The sequence below is a fragment of the Anabrus simplex genome, chromosome 1, assembly GCF_040414725.1.
Source record: "Anabrus simplex isolate iqAnaSimp1 chromosome 1, ASM4041472v1, whole genome shotgun sequence".
Lineage (NCBI taxonomy): Eukaryota > Metazoa > Arthropoda > Insecta > Orthoptera > Tettigoniidae > Anabrus > Anabrus simplex.
This window is the reverse complement of record NC_090265.1, coordinates 587,431,258-587,453,506: the sequence shown is the minus strand read 5'-3', so window position 1 is coordinate 587,453,506 and position 22,249 is coordinate 587,431,258. Positions and strand designations below refer to the sequence as shown.

Below are 22,249 nucleotides of genomic sequence, written 5' to 3'. Positions count from 1 at the left end.
CTTTTCGTAATTGATACATCCTACATCTACTCTAACCTGCTTATCATATACGTGCCCTGGTCTACCCCTACCATTCTTACCGCCTCCACGTACGTCAAGGACTAAGTGAACAAGTTATGGGTGTGTCCCATCATTGTATGTCTTCTTTTGGTGAAATTTGGCAAATCGTTCTCCTCACACCAATTCGATTCAGTATCTCTTCATTCATGATTAGATCTACACATCACACCTTCAGCATTCTTATGTAACACTACATTTCTAAAGCTACTGTTTCTTTCTGAGCTCGTTACTGTCCATGTTTCACTTCCATACAATGCCACGCTCCAGACGAATGTCTTCAAAAACATCTAATTCCTATATCAATGTTCAAAGTGAGCAAATATATTTGCTAATGAAAAGCCTCCCTTGCTTATGCTAGCCTGACTTTTATGCCCTAACCATCGTTAGTTATTCCACAACCCAAGCAACAATATGCATCTCTTTTTTTCTTTTCCTAATCTAGTATGTTCTGCATCACCTGCCTTCGTTCGACTGCTCTCCATTTCTTTTGTCTTCGATTTATTTTTCATCTTGTACTCCTCTAAGACTGTGACCATACCATCCAGAAATTTCTTCCACAGACTCAGATAACATAACAATATCGTTGGAAAATCTCAAACTTTTGATTTCCTTTCCTTGAATTGTGATTCCCTATACAAGTTCTGTTCTATATAAACAGTGGAAAGGAGAGAGGACAAAATGCAGCCTTGCCTCAATCCTATGTGGATTGCTGATTGTTTATTTATAGCTCTCATTTCTTATCACCGCAAACTAAATTTATTACAGATTGTAACCCTTCTTACTCGGTATCTGATCCCGATCACCACCAGAGTCTCTAATAGTTTGGTCCAATCGACATTATCGAATGTCTTTTCTAGATCTACGAATACTATGTACGTTCGCTTGTACTTCTTAACTCGATCCTTTAAGATCTGACGTAACTTCAGGATTACTTCACGTGTTCTTCTAAAGTCAAACTGATATTGTCTCAACTCAGCTTCAACTTTCCTTTCCAATCTTCTGTAAATAATACGCAAACGTGAGATACTAAACTAATGGTGCGGTAGATTTCACACTTGTCAGCGCCTACTTTCTTGGGATTAGGTATATCTGTCTACAACATTTGTTTTTACTATTTGCTTTACGTCGTACCGACAGGTCTTGTGGCGACGATGTGATAGGAAAGGTCTAGGAGTAGGAAGGAGGTGACCGTGGCCTTAATTAAGATACAGCCCCGGTATTTGCCTGGAATGAAAATGGAAACCACGGAAAACCATCTTCAGGGATCCCAACAGTGGGGTTCGAACCCACAATCTCCCGAATGCAAGCTCACAGCTGCACGCTCCTAACCGCACGGCCAAATCTCTCACTGTCCAAAATCGGCACTTCTCCTGCATCATACATCTTACACAATAAATGAAATAAGCTCGCAGTGCCGGTTTCTCCTAAGGCAGTCAGTAATTCTGAGGCATGTCATCAATTCCAGGCGCCTTGTTCCTGATAGGTCTCTCAAAGCTCTCTCGAAGTCTGGATTTTGTTAGCTATCCTGCATTTTCTATTTACTTTATTCTTCAATCGCCTCTATTGTTTTCTGTCCTCATTTTTTACATTCCGGTACTTTCGCCGTTCTTCAATCAGGTCTGGTATCTACTGAGTTATCCACCGATTCTTACTTGATCTTGCCTTTCTTCCTTAGCATTACGAATCTCATTCTTCACGATTGTCCACTCTTCATCTATTGTGTTTCTTTCAGCCTTTTCATTTATTTTTTGGCAACTCTCCTTTTCTTCAACTTATTTTTATCTCATCTCCTTATGTTCCTTCCTTTCTTCATTTCCTCCAGCTTCGGACGCCGTTACTTATATAAAATACTCATATACCGCATATTACTGCATATTTATCCATTTTTAGTTTTTTGGCCACATTAACACATTAATTAAATTTAAAGATTGAATTTCTAATAACACACAGGAATTGTTATAATCTTGTGGTTTCAAGTAGAAATACCGCATGAGTTGGCTAATCTCTTATGTAGTGTGTACGAGAGCATACATTCGCGAGGTAGTGTGTTCGAAACACCCTGTCGGCAGCTCTGAAGTTTGTTTTCTCTGGTTAACCATTTACACACCAGGAACATTTTGTGGCTGTGCATAAATTAAGGCCACGGACGCTTCTTTGTCGATCCTGAACCTTTCCCATCCCTGCGTCGATGAAAATCTAAAATATGTTTGTGTGACGTTGAACTATTAACAAACTAGCTATTAGTAGACGTAACAAGCACAACGTTTATTAAGAACTATGTCGTACATGTAATTATGGGGTAACGCACGCGCGTAAGAAAGCAACAGATTTTTGAAAACAAAGTTTCAATTAATTCCCGTCCATTGCATGTATTTATGTTTTAAAACCTACCCGTTTTTTCTCGTCCATGGACAGCGGTGTGTTCTTTTATATTTCCATTGAGTCAGTTACTTAGGATGGCAGCACATCAAAGGGTTTGACAGCACTTCAGATAGCCAATATGATAATTCGAATACCGTTTATAAAAGCAGTGATTTTTTTAATTTTTTCTATTTGCTTTACGTCGCTCAGACACAGATCTTATGGCGACGATGCTCTAGGAAAGGTCTAGAAGAGGGAGGGAAGCGGCCGTGGCCTTAATAAAGGTATAGCCCCCCAGCATTTGCCTGGTGCGAAAATGGGAAACCATGGAAAACCATCTTCAGGGCTGCCGACAGTGGGATTCGAACGTACCATCTCCCGGATTCAAGCTCACAGCTACGCGACCCTAACCGCACGGCCAACTCGCCTGGTATAAAAGAAGTGAAAATGAATATAATTAGCCTACGTAAATAATCTCATGGTTGACTATATTATGAAGCGGTGAATGAAGAGGTTTCTCTCTGACAAATGTGTTACTATGAAAACAAAGAAACTAGAAACTGTTTTAATATTGTAAAAACGTTAGAGAACAATGACTACTTCTGATTTAGAGCGAATGATCGACATTTATTATGTTACCCATAATTTGTACATCTGCATTTTTATATTTTCTTCCTTGAACGATTACTGAAGATAACATTTCTGAAGATGGTGACTATGATGATGATGATGGTGATTAATTTTTGAAGAGGAAGAGTGATTGGGTAATCATCCTCTCTTAACACTAATCATAGTTCCGATGCTTCGAAGAAGGAAGTTATCGAAAAAATCCCGGAAGGGCCTTGAAGTGCATGAAAATGCAGGATACCCTAACTCTTGCATACCTAAAGCCATTGGAGTCGGAAGGGAACAGGAGTTGACCAAGGGAGGTTAGATAATGTGGTTGCGGCATCCAGAGTGGTCTAGTGCAAGTCTTTCGAGTTGACTCATATTGCGACCTGCGCGTCTAATGCTCCCGAGCTATCGAACTTAACTGATTAAGGTGAAAATCGCCGACCCGACCGGGAATCGAACCCAGGATCCCTTGGACCAAAGGCAAACACTCTAACCATTTAGCCATGGAGCCGGACGATAGGAAAGATGACAGCGAGGAGCCTGGCACAAGTAAAAGCAACGATAGACTGGGATAGCGGTCTCGTAGTCACCAACACACGCTTCTGAGTTGAGAGCCACTGAGGTCCCCCTTTTAGTCACCTTTTACGACAGACATGGTACACCGTGGATGTACTCTATCGCCCATACCCACAGGACGTTATGCTTCAAAAATGGTTACTAAATGTAAATAGCATCACAGAGCCTAAATTATCCAGAAACCAGGGCTATGTGCCGCTCCAGAAACTGAAATCTCATGTCTCAAATGTTTCGACTTCCTGGCGGAGAATCGAACCCACATCCTTTCCGATGAACCGAGTACACCTTTACCACCTCGGATATACAGCTGAGTTGAGAGACGATCAGTTTGGCTTCAGAAGAGGATCGAACTATGAAAGACAAGCCCATGTACATGGCATTCGTAGATTTAGAAGACATTCAGTAATATTGATTGGACCGAGCTATTTGAGATTCTGATGGTGACCGGGGTCATACGTACATACATACATAACTTTATTTCCACCATAGTGCACACCATCGGTTACGTAACAAGCCACTGCTGCCCCCTATGTCTAAATTTACAATCTATTTAATCTACTCTGTAGCATCCCACACATGCGCGGATATCCAGTACCACGTGTACCATTAACTACAATCTACACTAACATCCTAACTAGCTTATTCTACTACCTGAAACTAAATTAAAATAACTGGCTGGTAGTGGTATCTCCCCTGGTAAGGAAAACTGCCCGTCCAACCCGTAGACACCACTACTAGCCCCGCCTCGTGTGGTCAGATATCGAACCCCACAGGCAACTAGCTGACAATGTGTTTTCCTCCCATTCTTTGCGTGGCAGATCACATGAGGCGGAAGCCAGTCCATCATGTGACCCGCCACATTCTTATCTTCTGTCCAGCCTGTTGTATACGAGTCACCTTTCTTTCACATTGCCCATACCCATCCTTGCTTCTCCTCTTTCCCCGCGTGCGGACATGCTTAATCTTTATTACGTTGGGGTGGGTCAGTCCCACCCCACCCTTTCACCTCTTATATCTCGCATTCCCCATCATGTATCTTCCAGTCTGCTCTTCTCACTTACATACTCTTCCTACTCCCTCACCTACTATTCTAGATGTGACCGGGATCAGATACCGAGAAAGAAGGGTTGAAGATTTTGGATAGGGAATCACAATTCAAGATAAGGAAATCAAACCTCGGAGATTTTCCAATGATACTGTTATTTTATCTGTGTCTGCAGAACATCGCGAGAAAATACTGGATGGTATGAACACAGTCTAGGAGAAGGACTACAAGATGAAAATAAATCCAGAACACAAATAATGAAGTGCAGTCGAACGAAGTCAGGTGATGCAGGAAATATTAGATTAGAGAATGAAGTCTTAAAGGAAGTAGATGATTATTGTTACTTGGGTAGTATAATAACGATGGCAGAATTCAGGAAGCCATAAAAGAAAACAGAATAACATAAGCAAGGAAGGAATTTGCTCAGTTCGAACATTGATAAAGTATAGGAATTAGAAATATGTTTTTGAAGACTTTCGTCTGGAGCGTGGCATTGTGTGAAAGTGAGACATAGACAATAATCAGCTCAGAAAGGAAGAAAATATAAGCTTTTCAAATGAGGTGTTACGGAAGAATGCTGAAGGTGAGATGGTAGATCGAATCACGAATAGAGAGATACTGGATAGATTTGATGAGAGAAAAATTATTTGGCGAAATTTAATCAACAAGAATGATAAGACACTAAGACACCCAGAACTTGTTCAGTTAGCCTTTGAAGGAAGCTCAGGCGATAAGAAAGAGGTAGACCAAGGCATGAATATGACACACAGATTAGAATAGATATAGGATGAATGTAGTAGTTACGTATAAATGATAAGGTAGTATAGGATAGGGTGACATGGAGGGTTGCATCAAACCAGTCTATGGACTGATGAGTCAAACAACACTCTTCTTTGTGGCCTTTTTCCAATCGCTCTGGTACGGCTGTACATGTAGACTTTGTTCAGTTTTACGACCGGATGGCCTTTCTGGAACCATGCCTATGAGGTAGGATGTATTCACTTTTGCACGTTTCTGATAATAATAATAATAATAATAATAATAATAATAATAATAATAATAATAATAATAATAATCATGTGTCGTGCAGGAGTTCTTTTACCTGGCGGCAAATCTACCGACATGAGGCTGGCGTATTTGAACACTTTGAAATTCCACCGGATTGAGCCTAATTCAACCCAGCCAACTTGAGCTCAGAATATAGTCCTGACGCTCAATGCATACCCACGCGGTATCTTCTGATCCAAAACTTTCAAACAGAGAACAAAGCAAGTGCGAATTGTCTGAGCTGAAAAAAGAGACTGACTTGTATTTAACAAGAGGTGCATTGGCAACAGAGCTGTGAGGATTTCTGAAGGGGAATGCGAAGTTCCGTTTAAAGCCCACTACCGTCATAAATTACCCCCTGCTAGGCCAGTGTGTGGCCAGCGAGATCAAACGTTTGCCGAACTGTTTGGATGCCGCTGGGTACGCGTTGCCCGTCTCAGCTATATCAGCGCTTGGTGCTTGTTGTTTAAAGGGGCCTAACAGGCCAAATTCCTCGGTGCGAATTTATCGAATTCGGGACCCATTTTCTATCTAAATATCATATTTCACCTGTTAGAACCATGACCGCGTAGTCATCTCATTAACTCCTCTGATTAGGTTGACGTCAGGAAGGGCATCTCGTCGTAAAAACTCGCTACGAAGGTTCATCTCACTTCATACCCGGCGCCGTAGAGATAAGGGACAAGGTTTGGACATACATACATAAATACATACCTTTTAGAACCATATTTCTTTGAAGAAGATCGGCTGACTATCTGGCTGAATGATCAGAGTTGTGAACTCCGGTTGAAAGATTCGATTCGCGGGTAGGTCGGCGACTTTAGTCGCGTCTCAGTAATTCCTCTTAACACGCAGCTCTTGATATACACACAATATATCACACTAACAGCCTCCATAAATACATGCAATGGTGAATACTATTCTCCACATAGGATTGGCATCAGAAAATGTATCTGGCCTTTAAACAAAAGGACGACCCTTTCGCATCCGTGACTCCAGCAGTATGGGTATGTGGTTGACGAAGAAGATGATGATAGCATTGCACAAGATGTAAATATGGTATAAACCTTTACCTATTTTTGTATGTCTATGTTTTCTCAACATGGAAAAGAATGGAAAATAGACAAAATTAAGACATTTTATTAACTGAAAAAGAGACTAAACACTGACATACGTAAAACACAACCAAGCAGTTTTTCTGATCTTCAAGGAGGAATAAATGGTAATTATTTAATCAGTTGGTGTATTCCCAAATATAACGGCGTATCGTGACAATTTGTGACGTACTGTTCGTTTGGAGAATTTAGGGCAGTTAATAAACTATTCAGACCACAGTCGTGACACTTCTAGGGTTCCTTGTAATTTTGAGAAATTACTCCCATAATGAGAGAAGTAATTTTTAACCATAATCGAACTTGTCTCTCCTAAATACATGGACGCAAAGATTCATGTTTATCATCTTCTTTTAACTCATATATTTAGAATTCAATAATTTAAACTTTGGATTCCAAACAACTTCACAGTTTCAGAGGAAGGGAGCGCGTTCGTAAGAGATTGAGAATTTCATCTAGTAAGAATAAGTATTCATGTGTTACCGAAGATTCTCCTCTCCAAAAGGTCCGTGCAGAGAAATGGCAGCGAGTTGTTTGGGGAAATTAATAACAATACATCACCGGCATTCCAACCACGATAAAAAGTCTACTAAATAATTGACAATGACCCGTAGATACCAACAATAAATATTACCTTCTTTCCTCTTGAAAATGGACTCAAAAACAGACCATTCTCTGATTTGGTTGGTGTAACCGACTGTGTCAAAAATCTAATTGACTTTTTAAGGACTTTGCTCTAGTATATATACGCCTCGTTCTAGTAAAAGAAGAACTTTAAGGAAGTGTTTGGAATTCAGTACGTGACTTCAGTTTTGAAATGTAGAACTTCAGTACGAGAAGCCCCCGTGTAAACAACTATCCCCTTCCTATTTATAGTCTATTCTTTATCAAACTTATTTCCATTACTGTGGAATATTGCACAGGAAATTAGTTGACTATTTCCTTTTATGAAAATAATGTTTGTGGCGTAATCGTTTGCACTGGAGGTTGATCTTACCTGGCTCCATATCGTTCTGATAATAGATTTGTTTCCACGAAACAATTGAAAATTTGTCCTTGATCGAGGTCTTGGTCCCGACACAATTCTGTGCTACTATGACTACTTTATTTCTTCTTCTTTTTCTTCTTCTTCTTGCCTTTGGGCTTTACTTGGTCCCGTGTAGTAACAAGTGGTATCCTGGGCAGTTCTTCTTCTTCCTCCTCTTTACGTCCATGAGTTGTCAATCCATCCAGAAGATCTCGCAAGTTCTGCTCCCTTTCAAGCCATGTTCTAGGATTATGCACGCCCGGGACGTAGTCTGTAAAATGCTCTAGGAAGAAGAAATCATCTTGCGTGATGTCCTTCTCGGCAGGCGGGCGCTTTGGCCTCGGAAGTGGTGCGATAAACTTGACTGGCTTCGTGGATACTCTCTGCCGCGGAGGTTCTAAAGCACGGTGGAACTGTTCCATGAGCCGCTGCCTCAGTAGTAGCTTGTCGTAGTAGTCCATCGCACGTTCAGCTGCTTTATCTCTGTTCGTGAAGACCAGAGTCTTAATGTCCCATACAATGACCGGAGGCAGATCTGTGTACTTTTCTAGCAAGCTATAAAACTTATCGCTTATTGCATCCATCATCTCTAGCATCCCAATTTTTTGTTCGTTCTTTGCTACTGTTGCCTCGTAGGCATTCTCCACGAAACTGTACATGTTAGTGGTATCATCGTCCGCCACAATTCTTGCTGTATACAGATCTATGAGTCTCTGACAAGATTCTTCAAAGTATTCCATACGTTGCTCGTCCGCCAAAATAGCTTTTTTGATGCCTTCAAGCTGGAAAAATCAAGAGAGTATTAAGTCAAGATTTATGGAAGGACTAAGTTGGGTAATATTTAGGGAACCCAATCAAGAAATCCAAAGAATACGGCTGGGGATGGCTTCGCACTGATCAGCCCTCCGGTTCGGCAGCAGTCATCATGGAAGGACAAGCCTCTAAATGGGTTGTAAGGTGGTGGTGGTGACTTTTGTTTTAAGAGGAACTACAACTAGGTAATCATCCTCTATGAATAAATCAAGTGGGAAAGAAATTTAAAATTAAAAGAAATATATATAACGAAGGAATTTTGAAAAAAAGCACCAAATAAAGCAAAAAATTATTGAAATAAGCCGAAAAATCACTAACGAATCAAAAGGTAATCTGCGTTCCCTGAGGAACAGAACACTTCTAGTTAACATACCCTTGATTAATCCACTGTCGCACATACAGCGGATGACGAGATCAGCAGTAGTCGTGCCATCGGCTAATATGCGTTCGAGTGTTTCCTGCTGGCCGAGGCTTCGTCTTAGACCAGAGAGATAGGCGCACTCTGTGAGGATGTGGGCCACGGTGAAGTCGGCACCACAAGAACACACTGGGTGAGAGGGGACTTCCCTCTTTAGGATATAAGAGTGCGTAGATCTTCCGTGACCTATCCTCGGCCTATATAATACTATGTCCTCTCTCCGTGAAGGCCGGAAAGAGGACCGCCACACGGTGGTTGTCATCTTATTTGCTCTCAGCTTGTTAGGAGTTCGGATAGCTAGCCACTCCGATTCCCAGGACGCCAAGATGGTTCGACGTAGCTGAGAAGAAGTATCTTTAGCAGGTACATTCATAAGTCTTGGAGGTAAAAGTGCCGCTTCCTTTGCACCCTCATCTGCAAGTTCATTTCCCGCAATCTCAATGTGGCTTGGAAGCCACGCCAAAGTGATTCTGGTGCCAGCATCACTTAACCTGGTTAATAGGTCAAGAATCTGCTGCACCAGTGGGTGTTGCGAGAAACACGTTTCAATAGATTGCAGAGAACTTAACGAGTCGGCACACATAAGAAAATGGTTTCTTTCGTTACCCAGTGCAAATTGCAGAGCTTCTAAGATGGCGCAAAGCTCTGCAGTATACACGCTACATACACAAGGAAGCGAGATCTTCATGATCATATCATTGGTGACGAAAGAGCAACCAACATTTTCTCCGATATTAGAACCATCCGTGAAGATATGTCTTGCGGCCGGATACTGTTGAACGAAGTCCTGGAAACACCTCCGACACACGGAGGAATCCGTGTTCACCTTGGGCCCACGGAGTAGATCTAGACATATATCCGGTCGTGAAACTAACCACGGAGGTACCTCGCCAAAAGTCTATTCAAGACAATCACCGATATCTATATTTAATTCACGACACAAGCTATCAGTTCGAAATCCGTATGGCATACGGCCAGTCTTGGTACCTCCGGTGGTATTGGGTACTAAGGATGCGTTGATAGCTTGGATGTAGTGACATTCCACGAATTTTGGCAGCGTACGTGAGAAATAACTGCTGCCTCCTTATTCGTAAAGACGGAACTCCCGCTTCAGCGAGTAGGCTGGAATGGGGCTAGTACGGAAAGCTCCCGTTGTCAGCCTAATTCCACTATGGTGAACACCGTTTAAAAGGCTTAGCGTAGATTTTGATGCTAAGCCATAAACCGCACTACCATCGTCCATTCGGGAGAGCACCGTTGCCGTGTAGAAACGTAGCAGCACCGCACGGTCTGCACCCCACGAAGTGCCGCTGAGAAACTTAAGCATGTTAAGTCTCTTCATGCAGGCAACCTTCCTCTAAGTTATGTGGTGCTGCTACGTTAGTCCCTTATCAAAATGGAGACAAAGGAATCTGTAGGAATCTACCACTGGTAAAACACGTTTCGCAAGCGGAGCTCTGGTTCAGGGTGCACAAGCCGACGTCGACAGAAGTATACAACTGAGGTTTTCGCCGCTAAAAATCGAAAACCATCTTGCAGGACCCATCTATCGACTGGATTAATAGCTTGCTGTAGCTGTCTCTCAGCAAACGCCACCCTTCCGGGGCTGTAATATAAAGCTAAATCGTCTACATAGAGCGGTGGAACGACTGCGGGCCCAGCAGCTGACCAGATGATCGGTGGCAGACCGATGAGAGCGAAAACCACACTTTTAGATAGAGAAGACATCTTCCTTTTCGATGGCCAACACGAGACGCCGGTTAAGCACCCTTTCAAATAGCTTAAAAAGGTTATTTGTACGGCATATTGACCTATATCTATCTAGAAGTTTTGGATCTTTACTTGGCTTGGAAATTGGTATTACAATTCCCTCACGCCATCGAGATGGAAACACTCCCTCACTCCATATTCTGTTGAATAGTGTGAGACATGGGAAACTCAAATGCTTAAGCTGGCTACAGTTTAGTTATGAATTATTTATTTATTTAGTTAGTTCTGTTCGTAAGAATAAATAAATACGCAAATAAATAAATGAATAAATATCTGTATACAAGGTGGCCTTCCTAAGTTTTTCACCTCAAATAGCTGCTGAATAGTCGAAGCCAGTGGTAGACAGTTTTCACCAAGATGCATAACAAAGGGGCAGACATGAAAGTATGTATCCCATGTTTAAATAAGTACTGAGTTAGCGACATTAAGTTGCCTTTTTAATGGAAATATTGGTGGTGGTGATTACTGTCGTAAGAGGAAGTCGAGGGGAACAAGATTTTTTTTGCTAGGGGCTTTACGTCGCGCCGACACAGATAGGTCTTATGGCGACGATGGGATAGGAAAGGCTTAGGGAACAAGATTAGCCCCCGCCAGACCAAATATATGTCATCAATGAGGTAGAATCTGCGGCTCCAGGATTAGCCTCTACAGCCATCTGAGAACCCATAAAACTGAGTTTTAAAGAAGACAATCATACTCGTCAGCGAGTAATAGCCCATCACATCGTCTATTAACACTAATCGGAGGGGGGGGGGGAATGGAAGGGATCCGACACTTCAGAAAATGAAGGTATGGGCCAAATGGAATACAAGGGCCACGAAGGACGTGAAAATGAAAGACTTCCTAGTCCTCGAATATTTTAATACCTTCGGGGTCGGAAAAGATAAAAAGAGTCGACAAAGGTAGGCCGGATAAGATAGATGAAAGTAAGGAGCCTGGCACAAGTGGAAGTAATGCCAGAAGTCAGCTAAGGGCCTCGTGGTCGCTAACCCACTCTCCCAAGTTAAGAGCCCCTTAGGTCCCTTTTAGTTGCCTCTTACGTCAGTAGATGGTCGCTTATTACTCGTAGAACAGGTCATCTCTTGCACGGGTGTCGCGTGCCAGCACCCTAGAGTTACATCCATAAGACCAGTGTATAGTGGCCATCCCGTACATTAGAGCCCTAGACCAGCTTTCTTTTATATAACATCTCCATATACCACAACAAAAACAGGCATGTTAATTGCAAGTGTAGGTAGTAAATGGGAGGAGATACGTATTGATGATGTGAATTGGGCCTCCGATCATGTGTGGGTTTGGCTTCGCATATCCGTGCGAGACGGTCATTAATGAACCGTACTTTCATATTTTTTGCTGTTGTTTTCTGACCCTTGTTCTCTGTTATACGTTCCCTATTCCTTGGACCCTTTTAACCTATTGCGTGAGTGTTCGAATGTGAGATATGTAGGACACATATCACATTACCTAGTTGTGATGTTTGTTTGTTCTTATCTTTGCATTTTCTTGGCCACTTGCAATTTTGTGTGTGTATGTGTGTGTTTCTTAAGCAACTCCTTGTGTATACCTTATCGCCGGCGCCATGCTTGCGCGTGACCCTCCCTTTCTTTTGATCTTTGGTCCGGCCATATTTTTTCTTTCCATCTTTTGTTGAAGTTCGTTGGAAACTGTTGTTGTGAGCTGCTTTCTATTTTATGACCGTTTGTCGTAATCTGTAAATACTCGTCCTGTTGATATGGATATGAAACTTATACATTGCTTTGGGCCGAGGTCTGCGTAATGCAACAAGTCTATTTTGTTCCTAAGGCAACAATTTCTTTACCTATATTCTGTATATTTTTATTTATGAAGGTTGAACCTGTTGGCTGAATCATGTTATGGGTAGGAATGACGCTATGATGGTTGTGCATAGGTATATAGGCCTTTGTATTTATATCTCGAGGCCTGTTTTCTTTCATTATTTTATTGGTTTCTGATTTTCGTGTGGCCATTGATATCATTTTGATCTAATGTTTATTTAATAAATATTTTTAAACATTTAATAAATAATGTTTCCTACTAGGCGCAGTTATTGAAGGAGTAGGAGGGGCAGCCTTTTAAATCTTAACCCTTTGGATTATAAAGGCACGAGTTCAGTTCATGACTCTTGTTTCTGGTCATTTTCGATTCGGTCCACGCAAACTATGGTAGATAAGTGTTCATTTATCACCCCGTTACCTCTGGTTGATAGGAGCTTCCATTGATTTTGTTTCTATTCGATATCTTTCTACCTGTGTATATGTTATGTTTCCACTTATTTATTCCTCGGTGCTCATCGTGCCGAACCCTGCCGTCGGAATGCGAGAAGAATAGCATAGGCTGGTCTAGCACAACCACGTACCGTATTTATCTAAATAGCAGAGGGGCGCAGTGAGCAGGCCCTACATATGTTTTCTTCATAATTTATTTTTTCTGAGAAATTGTTAATTTGGTCAATAATTTTCTTAAAATTGGAATTTTTAGAAAATGCATGTTAATTAAAATAATGTTTATATTAGTTTCTCAAGTTACGAGGGTCGGGGCAAAAGTCATTGCAACCATTTTCTTTCTTGCAGGTAACAGCCTGATTGGAAAATATGACATATAAAGATGAAAGGACAACATGGGAACTACATGTGTGGACACTGAAGAACACGGGAACATTGTCCTTGCATATGTAAAACGGTAAGTGTACAGGACAATAATGGTTTCATGGTGCAAAATAATTACAGCCAAGCACACCTTCTATACTACAGCACAGCACAGCACACATACAGTTGACATGACAAAACTGGGTCTGAGGACAAGGAGTAGTCCCCTGCAACGTTCACCATACGCTGCCAACCATGTGGGAGAGGCAATGAATACCATTTGCATCACCATTTGCCGCACCATGTGTAAATCGGGTCATCTGTTGTCGCACAACATTGACAATGTCCTCTCGTGTTGCAAACCGCCTACCACATAGTGGTTCCTTTACCTTCCGTATAAAATGAAAGTCACAGGGGAAAAGTCAGGAGAGTACGGCGGCTACTCAAATTCTCTCCATCCCCAGGGCCGCAGTTGCGGCCGTACACACTGTGCGTTATAAGGTTTTGCGTTGTCGTGCAGTATGATTGCACTCTCCACAAGATCCGGACGTTTCTCTCGACCGCCACGTCGTAGCTGTCGTACCAGAAAGTCCCTGTAGTAATCTGCGCTCACTGTTCCGTCATGTGTAACGAAGTGGCACACAATGATCCCCTGACGTCATACGCGACGAGCACCACCAATTTCACGGAGGAAGGATTCTTTTCTTGCTATTTGCTTTATGTCGCACCGACACAGATAGGTCATATGGCGACGATGGGATAGGAAAGGCCTGGGAATGGGAAGGAAGCTTGCTTGCTTGCTTGTTTTAAGGGGCCTAAGATCGAAGGTCATCGGCCCGGGAAGGAAGCGGCTGTGGCCTTAATTAAGGTACAGCCCCAGCATTTGCCTGGTGTGAAAATGGGAAAACACGGAAAATCATCTTCAGGGCTGCCGACAGTGGAATTCGAACCTACTATCTCCCGGATCCAAGCTCACAGCTGCGTACCCCTAGCCGCACGGCCAACTTGCCCGGCAGGAAGGATTCTAATGGAACCTCTGCCGCCTTGGTGTTTCGGCATGTTGCCACTCCGCGGACTGACGTTTGAGTTCCGGTTCGTATGCCCTGGCCCAAAAATTCATTGAAGGCGATTATTTGTGCCAGGAAGTGGTCGCCGTCCTGTTGCCAGCGTGCTAGGTGGTCGCAGCATGTTGCATATCACATCCACTGTTGAACTTCCGTAGTGCCTACGGTACCCACCGCGATGAGATTTTGCACAAGTGTAGCTCTGTCCGCATTATCCTATAGATGGTGCGTTTCTCGATGCCACATGCCCTCTCTAATACCATTAGCGCCCATCGTCTGTCTTCCTCCAGGAGCTGCTCGATGACAGCACGTGCCACGTCGGTCCGCACACGGACAGGTCGTCCCTGACGATGCTGATCACCGGTTGCCACACGTCCTTGCCGAAACATTCCTACCACTCATGCTACTTTACGGTATGGAAGGGCATTATTCCCAAAGGCTTCCGCCAATTCACTGTGAAATTCTTTCGCAATTCTCCCCCCGGAGGACGGCTATTTTGTTGTATGCGCGTTGCTCAACACGGGTACTTCCATCTCGCACGATATACACACTATGCCTCCATAAGCATCCTAGCGACAAATATACATCTACCTACCTACCTACTTATTTACTGTGGATCAGTCGAAACTGGCTAGAAACTGCCAGGTGCTGAATCTGGACCTCTTCGACTAGAGAAACAAAGTTTAAAAGGCATGTCCCCAAAGCAGAGAGACAATAACGTAGAGCAGAGGTCAACTAAAAAGGAATAAGTTTATTAACATAAGCTTGGCAAGAAAATATTAAGATATGGGCATAGAACAAGCAAAATGGGAAACACAGGGAGTCGAATACTTACGTACATATTTCGTGAAGATATATCAATCGCAATCGAGTCGTTTGACTAATCAAATTGGATCTCATGAAATTTTACACTGTCGCAACAGAGGTATCGTGAAAAGTGATACCATTGTATTCAATCATTTCCATCAATAGTAATTAAAACGTGTTCCACAGTATTTATTTCTTAGGGGCCAGATGTCATAAAGAGGTGAAAGTAGCAGCTTTCAAACAAGAAAATATTATCACGGCTCCCCAGATAAAGTCAAGGCTTTTATAAAAAGAAACATGGCTCTCAACAATCTGCATAGAGACTGTATCCCCAGAAATCGAAAACGCCAGTGAAGCAATGCTGGCAGAAAAGAAAACAAATATGGGACACAAGGAGGTTAAAAAGGAGTTGCCATAGTTACGGAAACAAATAAACGTGAGTCAAATGAAACAAGTAAAATGAGAGTAAAATCCCGAAATAAGAACGTAAACCGGCTGAGCAAGCCTGAAACAATAGCAAGATAAAGTAAGAATAATGATAAAAACAAATATCGATAAGATACTGAAGAATAACACAGGTTCGATAACCATACTACACACCCACACACACTCAGAGACCAAATATGCGAAACACAATTAATAATATAAATCAAGACACGTTACGATAAGAATCGTAACAGTATGACAAGAATCAGTCAATGGCTCATGAACTTGATCTGAGAGCACAGATCAGATATCTGGGTCACCGCAAATAGGCCTTGCTCATCCAGTCGACACCATAACCAAAATAACTTACACGCCGCATGAACGCATTCATATCGCACATCAAGGCGAACATAAATCGTACAGCATCAGCATTAAACCATATTACAGAACATAAGCTCAAGCCAGAAGTCGAAGCCGAAGAGAAGTAAAAGGTCTCCAATCAAAAACCACAAACAAACTCATCACACATATGAAACAATCAGATTAGTGCTACCTTTCGCTGAACGTAGGAAGGATAACATAATAAGCAGACATGAAGAAAAAGGAAGGACACTGAAATAAGTCTGCAGCAAATAAATAAAAGAATAATACACAGAACAGGGATCTCTCAGTAAACAAAACCAGCATAACTATGGCAAGCCAAGGAAGGATAAATAGGATAAATACCTGGAGATTGAAGAAATCAATTGAATTGATTCTAAGTAATCATATTTATTGACTCTGAACTGAGAGAGCCATACAAGGTGAAGTATGAATCTTTTTGAAATACCATTTATATGAGATGAAAATCATCTCGTAGACTAACGTCTCCATATTTTTTTTATCGAAGCCATTATTGTCCCAGATCAGAGATCACATGAGTCAAAGATAAGCTAGAAAGAAATGCTTGGGCAATCATCCGTTACATGAGGTGCCATCTGTCTGTTCGGGATGAACTACACGTCAAGTTAGGCAGATAGAATACTAACCAGTCACAACTGACTGATCTATGACATCGTAAGGAATGCGATATCAGTAAAGTAAGATATGAAGATAATGAGGTGCGGTACAAATAACAGTTTGTGATCCGCTCACATATCTTCAAGAAAAAAAAATTGCCCCAATCCTCGTATACATTCTTTTCAATTGACACTTCATTAAAAGAACTGTCTTGTAAAAATATCACAGTTAAATAACGTGATTTAATGTAGCATTGCATAGGCAAATATGCACTGTCTGTACTTGCAAGTTCCAAATATTTGTTTACAGATTTTGAATTCGTTGGCACTACTTATAGAACACTCACCAGCCGCCACTGACTGACTTTAGGCACAGTCGATAAAATAAAAGAATGAGCGAATTATATTGTATAAGTTCCTCGCAGATATATTTTACTCAGACTGAGCGAGTTGGCCATGCGGTTAGGGTCACGCAGCTGTGAGCCCCAGCCCTGAAGATAGTTTTCCGTGATTTACCATTTTCACACCAGGCAAATGCTGGGGCTGTACCTTAATAAAGGCCACGGCCACTTCCTTCCCATTCCTAGACCTTTCCTATCCCATTGTTGCCATAAGACCTATCTGTGAAACTATAGATTTAAGTTTATTGTGGGTATTCACAGGGGAATTATATTTTGATAATTAAAACATATAATAACATGCGCTCATCTTTTTTGGAGCGACTGTACATTCCTTAAGCTAATGTACAACGTATCAGACTACAGGTTTCACTCTCATACGACTATATCGATCGATCTGCAAACAGAGCGATATAAAGATAACTTGGTCTACGAACTCACTATCCTAAATTTTATTATTCTCTCACTATTCTGCCACCCTGAAAATGAAATAAGATCGAATTCTTTGAAATCGTTGACCTGCCTCAATCATCTAAGGTTTCTACCCGATCGACATTACTTTGATCTTGAAAAGCCTGATTTCCGTACGATACTCACTACACTCTTAATTCCAATTAATCACAGTGAAAGTTTTCAATACTGTCATTAAAATCTTGTCAGCGGTATAAACCAGTTTGTCTTCATTTTAATATTTCAAAATTATTTTTAACATGCATAGGACCAAGAAAGTTTGGGTCTAGCTTCACATATAAAATTTAAATTCTTGCAGATCTGTGGAACTATACTGTAAACTTTCCTAAGACTCAGTTTATCTGTTCAAAAAATTCACCTCATTAAAAATGGTTGTGGTGGTGGTTGTGGTGGTGGTTATGGTGGAGATTACTTTAAGAAGTACAACTGGAAAATTATCTTCTCTTAATGTAAGAGGAAAAAGAGAGATCTGAACATTCGTAGAAGAAAGAAAGGGGACGATCATGAAAGCTTAAGAATCTGTGGACTTGCAAACCTAATACCGTCAGAGTGAAAAGCGAACAAGAGATTACTAAGGGAACCAAAAGTAAGGAACCTGGCACAAGTTACTTGAAACAATTTCAGGCTCAGCTAGAGGCCTTGCGGTCACCAACCCACGAATTCAATTTCGGAGCCCCACGGAAATAGCTCGTTTAGTCGCCTCTTACGATAGGCAGAGTATATTGTGAATGAGTTTTACCCACCAACTCTCCACCCAAATGAGCTGTGAGCCTCAGAGATGTTCATTTTTAGCCCACTTACCTTATACATTGTGCTATCCAGAATCTTTTGGAATTTCTTTTCCGCCATCTCTAGTCTCTGTTCGGCTTCTTCTATTGGGTCTCCATGTTTTATTCTGTATTTATTAGCCTGCAGACACCTTTCCTCCAAAGTCTCCATCTTTTTTAACACCTCGGCCGGGCTCAGCCAGTGCATTTGCGGGGGCTCAGAGTTCTCCATATCCTCAGTAAACTTATCAATAAGATCTTCAAGAGAACACCCTATGTCAGTCATAGTCTCTTTGTAGACCCATAAGAAAGAGATACTCCCCTCACCAAGTAACTCAAGCTCTCCTCCCTCCGATCTGTTAATGTAGTCGTATTCCATACGCCATTTAATAGGACCTATCAGATAAACAAATCTCTGACATAATTTGACATCACGCCAATCGTCATGCAATACGTAAATTCGACTACTTAAGCCGTTAAACTCTTGAACCATTGAATAATACTCTTGTTCCAGAGCCTCAGTAGTGCGAGCAACACGATCTGCTTTCCTCAAGACTGCCATGGCATCTTCATGATCTTTAGCAAGAAATTCTTCAAAACTCTTTACGTATAGCAGGTGGGTCGCTTTAATTTTGTCAATCTTCTTCTGTTCTTCTTCAAAGCGCTCATCGATTTTAAATGTTTCATCCTCGAAATAACCTGAAATAATAATAATAATAATAATAATAATAATAATAATAATAATAATAATAATAATAATAATAATAATAATAATAATAATAATAATAATAATAATAGTATACATTAAAACATATGGGTATAGGGGGTGTATCAGAACTATATCAACAAGAAAATCAGGGATGCTGTTCGTGCTTTGTTAAGAAAGATGGTGCTATCGGATTGGTGGAGAAAACTTTGTCTTAAAAAAATGGGGCTACTTTATTACTTTCGGGCGCCCGATTCAATTTGACGAACTTGCCATATTTGCTATGCCAGAGAGCCAGCCGCTGCCTGCTGCTGTGCGTCAGAGGAGGCACGGGAAGGGAGGGGAACAGAGGTAATGCTCGATGCGAATGCACAAGTTTCTGCTTCGTTTCGCATAGTCGCTTCCCAGCCACAGTAGGCAGTGTACAATTCGTTCTACACAAACTGACTACTATGCAAACCCCGTAGAAAGAGAAGATGAACTTGTACTAAGCATACAGACAACTTTTCAGGTCGTTCGCGACACACCACACATCCTGAACAGAGTCCAAAGGTCACTACTACACCGTTGTGAACTGTAGGAGGGGGGCATATTGAACATCTATTGTAATCAAACCATTGGGCGTATTGTTTCCTTCCTTCAGTATTTAATTCTATTTGCAATATTGTGAGTGAAGGAATACACAATCGTGGGGCCGCAGCATTGCATCTTCAAGAATGTTAAATACTGTATTAAAGAACGTTACTGCGACCAACAAACGAGAGAAGAAACGATCTGGTGCGTTCCTTGACTGGCAAGTGTGTCTTAATTAGTGCCATGTGTGCAGTTTCGGCTGTTTAATAAACGAACTGTGGTTATTGCCTGTAAGAGATAAGGACAATACTGTGCGAGTCGAACGAGAAAACTTGTGCATACGCGCGGAGCATTCTCTCTCTCTCCTTCCCCTTATATCCCCTGAAGCACGGCAGCGTCTTGTGCATTGACATAGCTAATACGGTGAGTTCGTCAATTTGAATCGCGCGCTCGGATGTAAAAGTCTAACATTTCCTCGAAAAGAAAAATGTTGTCCGCCAATCCGACTGCGCCATCGTTCTTAATATAACACGCTGAGCATCCCTGATTTTTGTTTCGGTATAGTTTTGATACACCATGCAACGGAATCTAATATTGTCGCTGATATCACACGTTGGTTTACAACTGTAGAAGCATTGTAAACAAAGGAATCGAATTAAGTAATTTAATAGATATATACTTACCAGATATTGTAATAGGAGTTGAATCATGGCTGAGAAATGATATAATGATGGATGCAGAAATATTCTCATGGAACTGGAGTGTGTATCGTAGAGATAGGATAAGAATGGTTGGAGGGGGAGTATTCATTCTGGTGAAAGAAGAATTTATAAGCTACGAAAACGTTAAGGATGAAAAACATGAAATTCTGTGTGTAAGGCTCTTCTCTAAAGATAATAGGCAACTTGATGTCTTTGGAGTGTACAGGCCGCGAAAGGGTAGCGCTGACGATGATCCTGAATTATTTGATAAGATAATCAGCTATGTTCGAAATGATATGGAAAGGAATGTGATAGTAGCAGGTGATCTCAATTTACCAAATGTCAATTGGGAAGGTAATGCGAACGACAGGAAGCATGGCCAACAAATGGCAAATAAGTTAATATGGGAAGGGCAGATGATTCAGAAAGTGCTGGAACCAACTAGAGGGAAGAATATTTTGGATGTGGTGCTGATAAAACCAGATGAGCTCTATAGAGAAACCGAAGTAATAGATGGTATTAGTGATCACGAAGCTGTTTTTGTCGTAGTTAAAAATAAATGTGATATAAAGGAAGGTTTTAAAAGTAGGACTATTAGGCAGTACCATATGGCTGATAAAACAAGGCATGAGGGAGATTTAAAAAGGAACTATGATCGGTGGAAAATGGAAAATAAAAATGTAAACAGACTCTGGGATGGGTTTAAAGCAATTATTGAGGAATGTGAAAATAGGTTTGTACCTTCAAAGATGGTAAAGGATGGTAAAGATCCACTATATTATAACAGAGAAGGAAAGAGACTGAGGTGCAGGTTGGAAAGAAATAGTTAGAAATGGCAGTTGAAGTAAGGAGAAATTGAAGGAACTTACTAGGACATTGAATCTAGCAAGGAAGTCAGCTAAGGATAACATGATGGCAAGCATAACTGGCGGTCATACAAATTTTAGTGAAAAATAGAAGAGTATGTATAGGTACTTTAAGGCAGAAACAGGTTCAAAGAAGGACATTCCAGGAATAATTAATGAACAAGGGGAGTGTGTATGCGAGGATCTTCAAAAGGCAGGAGTATTCAGTCAGCAGTATGTAAAGATTGATGGTTACAAGGATAATGTCCAGATAGGGGATGTGAGTAATACTAAAGAAGTATTAAAATTTACCTATGATAACAATGACATTTACTGTAAGATACAAAAGTTGAAAACTAGAAAAGCAGCTGGAATTGATAAGATTTCTGGGGATATACTAAAGGCAATGGGTTGGGATATAGTACCATATCTGAAATACTTATTTGATTATTGTTTGGTTGAAGGAGCTATACCAAATGAATGGAGAGTTGCTATAGTGCTATAGTAGCCCCTGTGTATAAAGGAAAGGGTGATAGACATAAAGCTGAAAATTACAGGCCAGTCAGTTTGACATGCATTGTATGTAAGCTTTGGGAAAGCATTCTTTCTGATTATATTGGACATGTTTGTGAAATTAATAACTGGTTTGACAGAAGGAAGTTTGGGTTTAGTAAAAGGTTATTCGACTGAAGCCCAGCTTGTATCATTTCAGCAAGATATAGCAGATATCCTGGATTCAGGAGGCCAAATGGACAGTATTGCGATTGATCTATCTAAGGCATTTGATAGGGTAGATCATGGAAGACTACTGGCAAAAATTAGTGCAATTCGACTTGACAAAAGAGTGACTGAACGGGTGGCTACATTTCTAGAAAATAGAACTCAGAGAATTAGAGTAGGTGAAGCTTTATCTGACCCTGTAATAATTAAGAGGGGAATTTCTCAAGGCAGCATTATTGGACCTTTATGTTTTCTTATATATATCAATGATATGTGTACAGAAGTGGAATCAGAGATAAGGCTGTTTGCAGATGACGTTATTC

General features: G+C 41.2%; 1 protein-coding gene across 1 annotated transcript in view; it reads right to left on the bottom strand.

Moving 5' to 3' along the window:
- LOC136857162 (uncharacterized) overlaps positions 1 to 22,249 on the bottom strand; it is a 103,824-nt gene that overhangs the window by 8,991 nt on the left and 72,584 nt on the right. Inside the window, exon 4 of the mRNA XM_067135593.2 lies at positions 18,416 to 19,080. Within this exon, the coding sequence (XP_066991694.2) occupies positions 18,416 to 19,080 (665 nt within the window). The remainder of the gene's footprint in view (positions 1 to 18,415; positions 19,081 to 22,249) is intronic.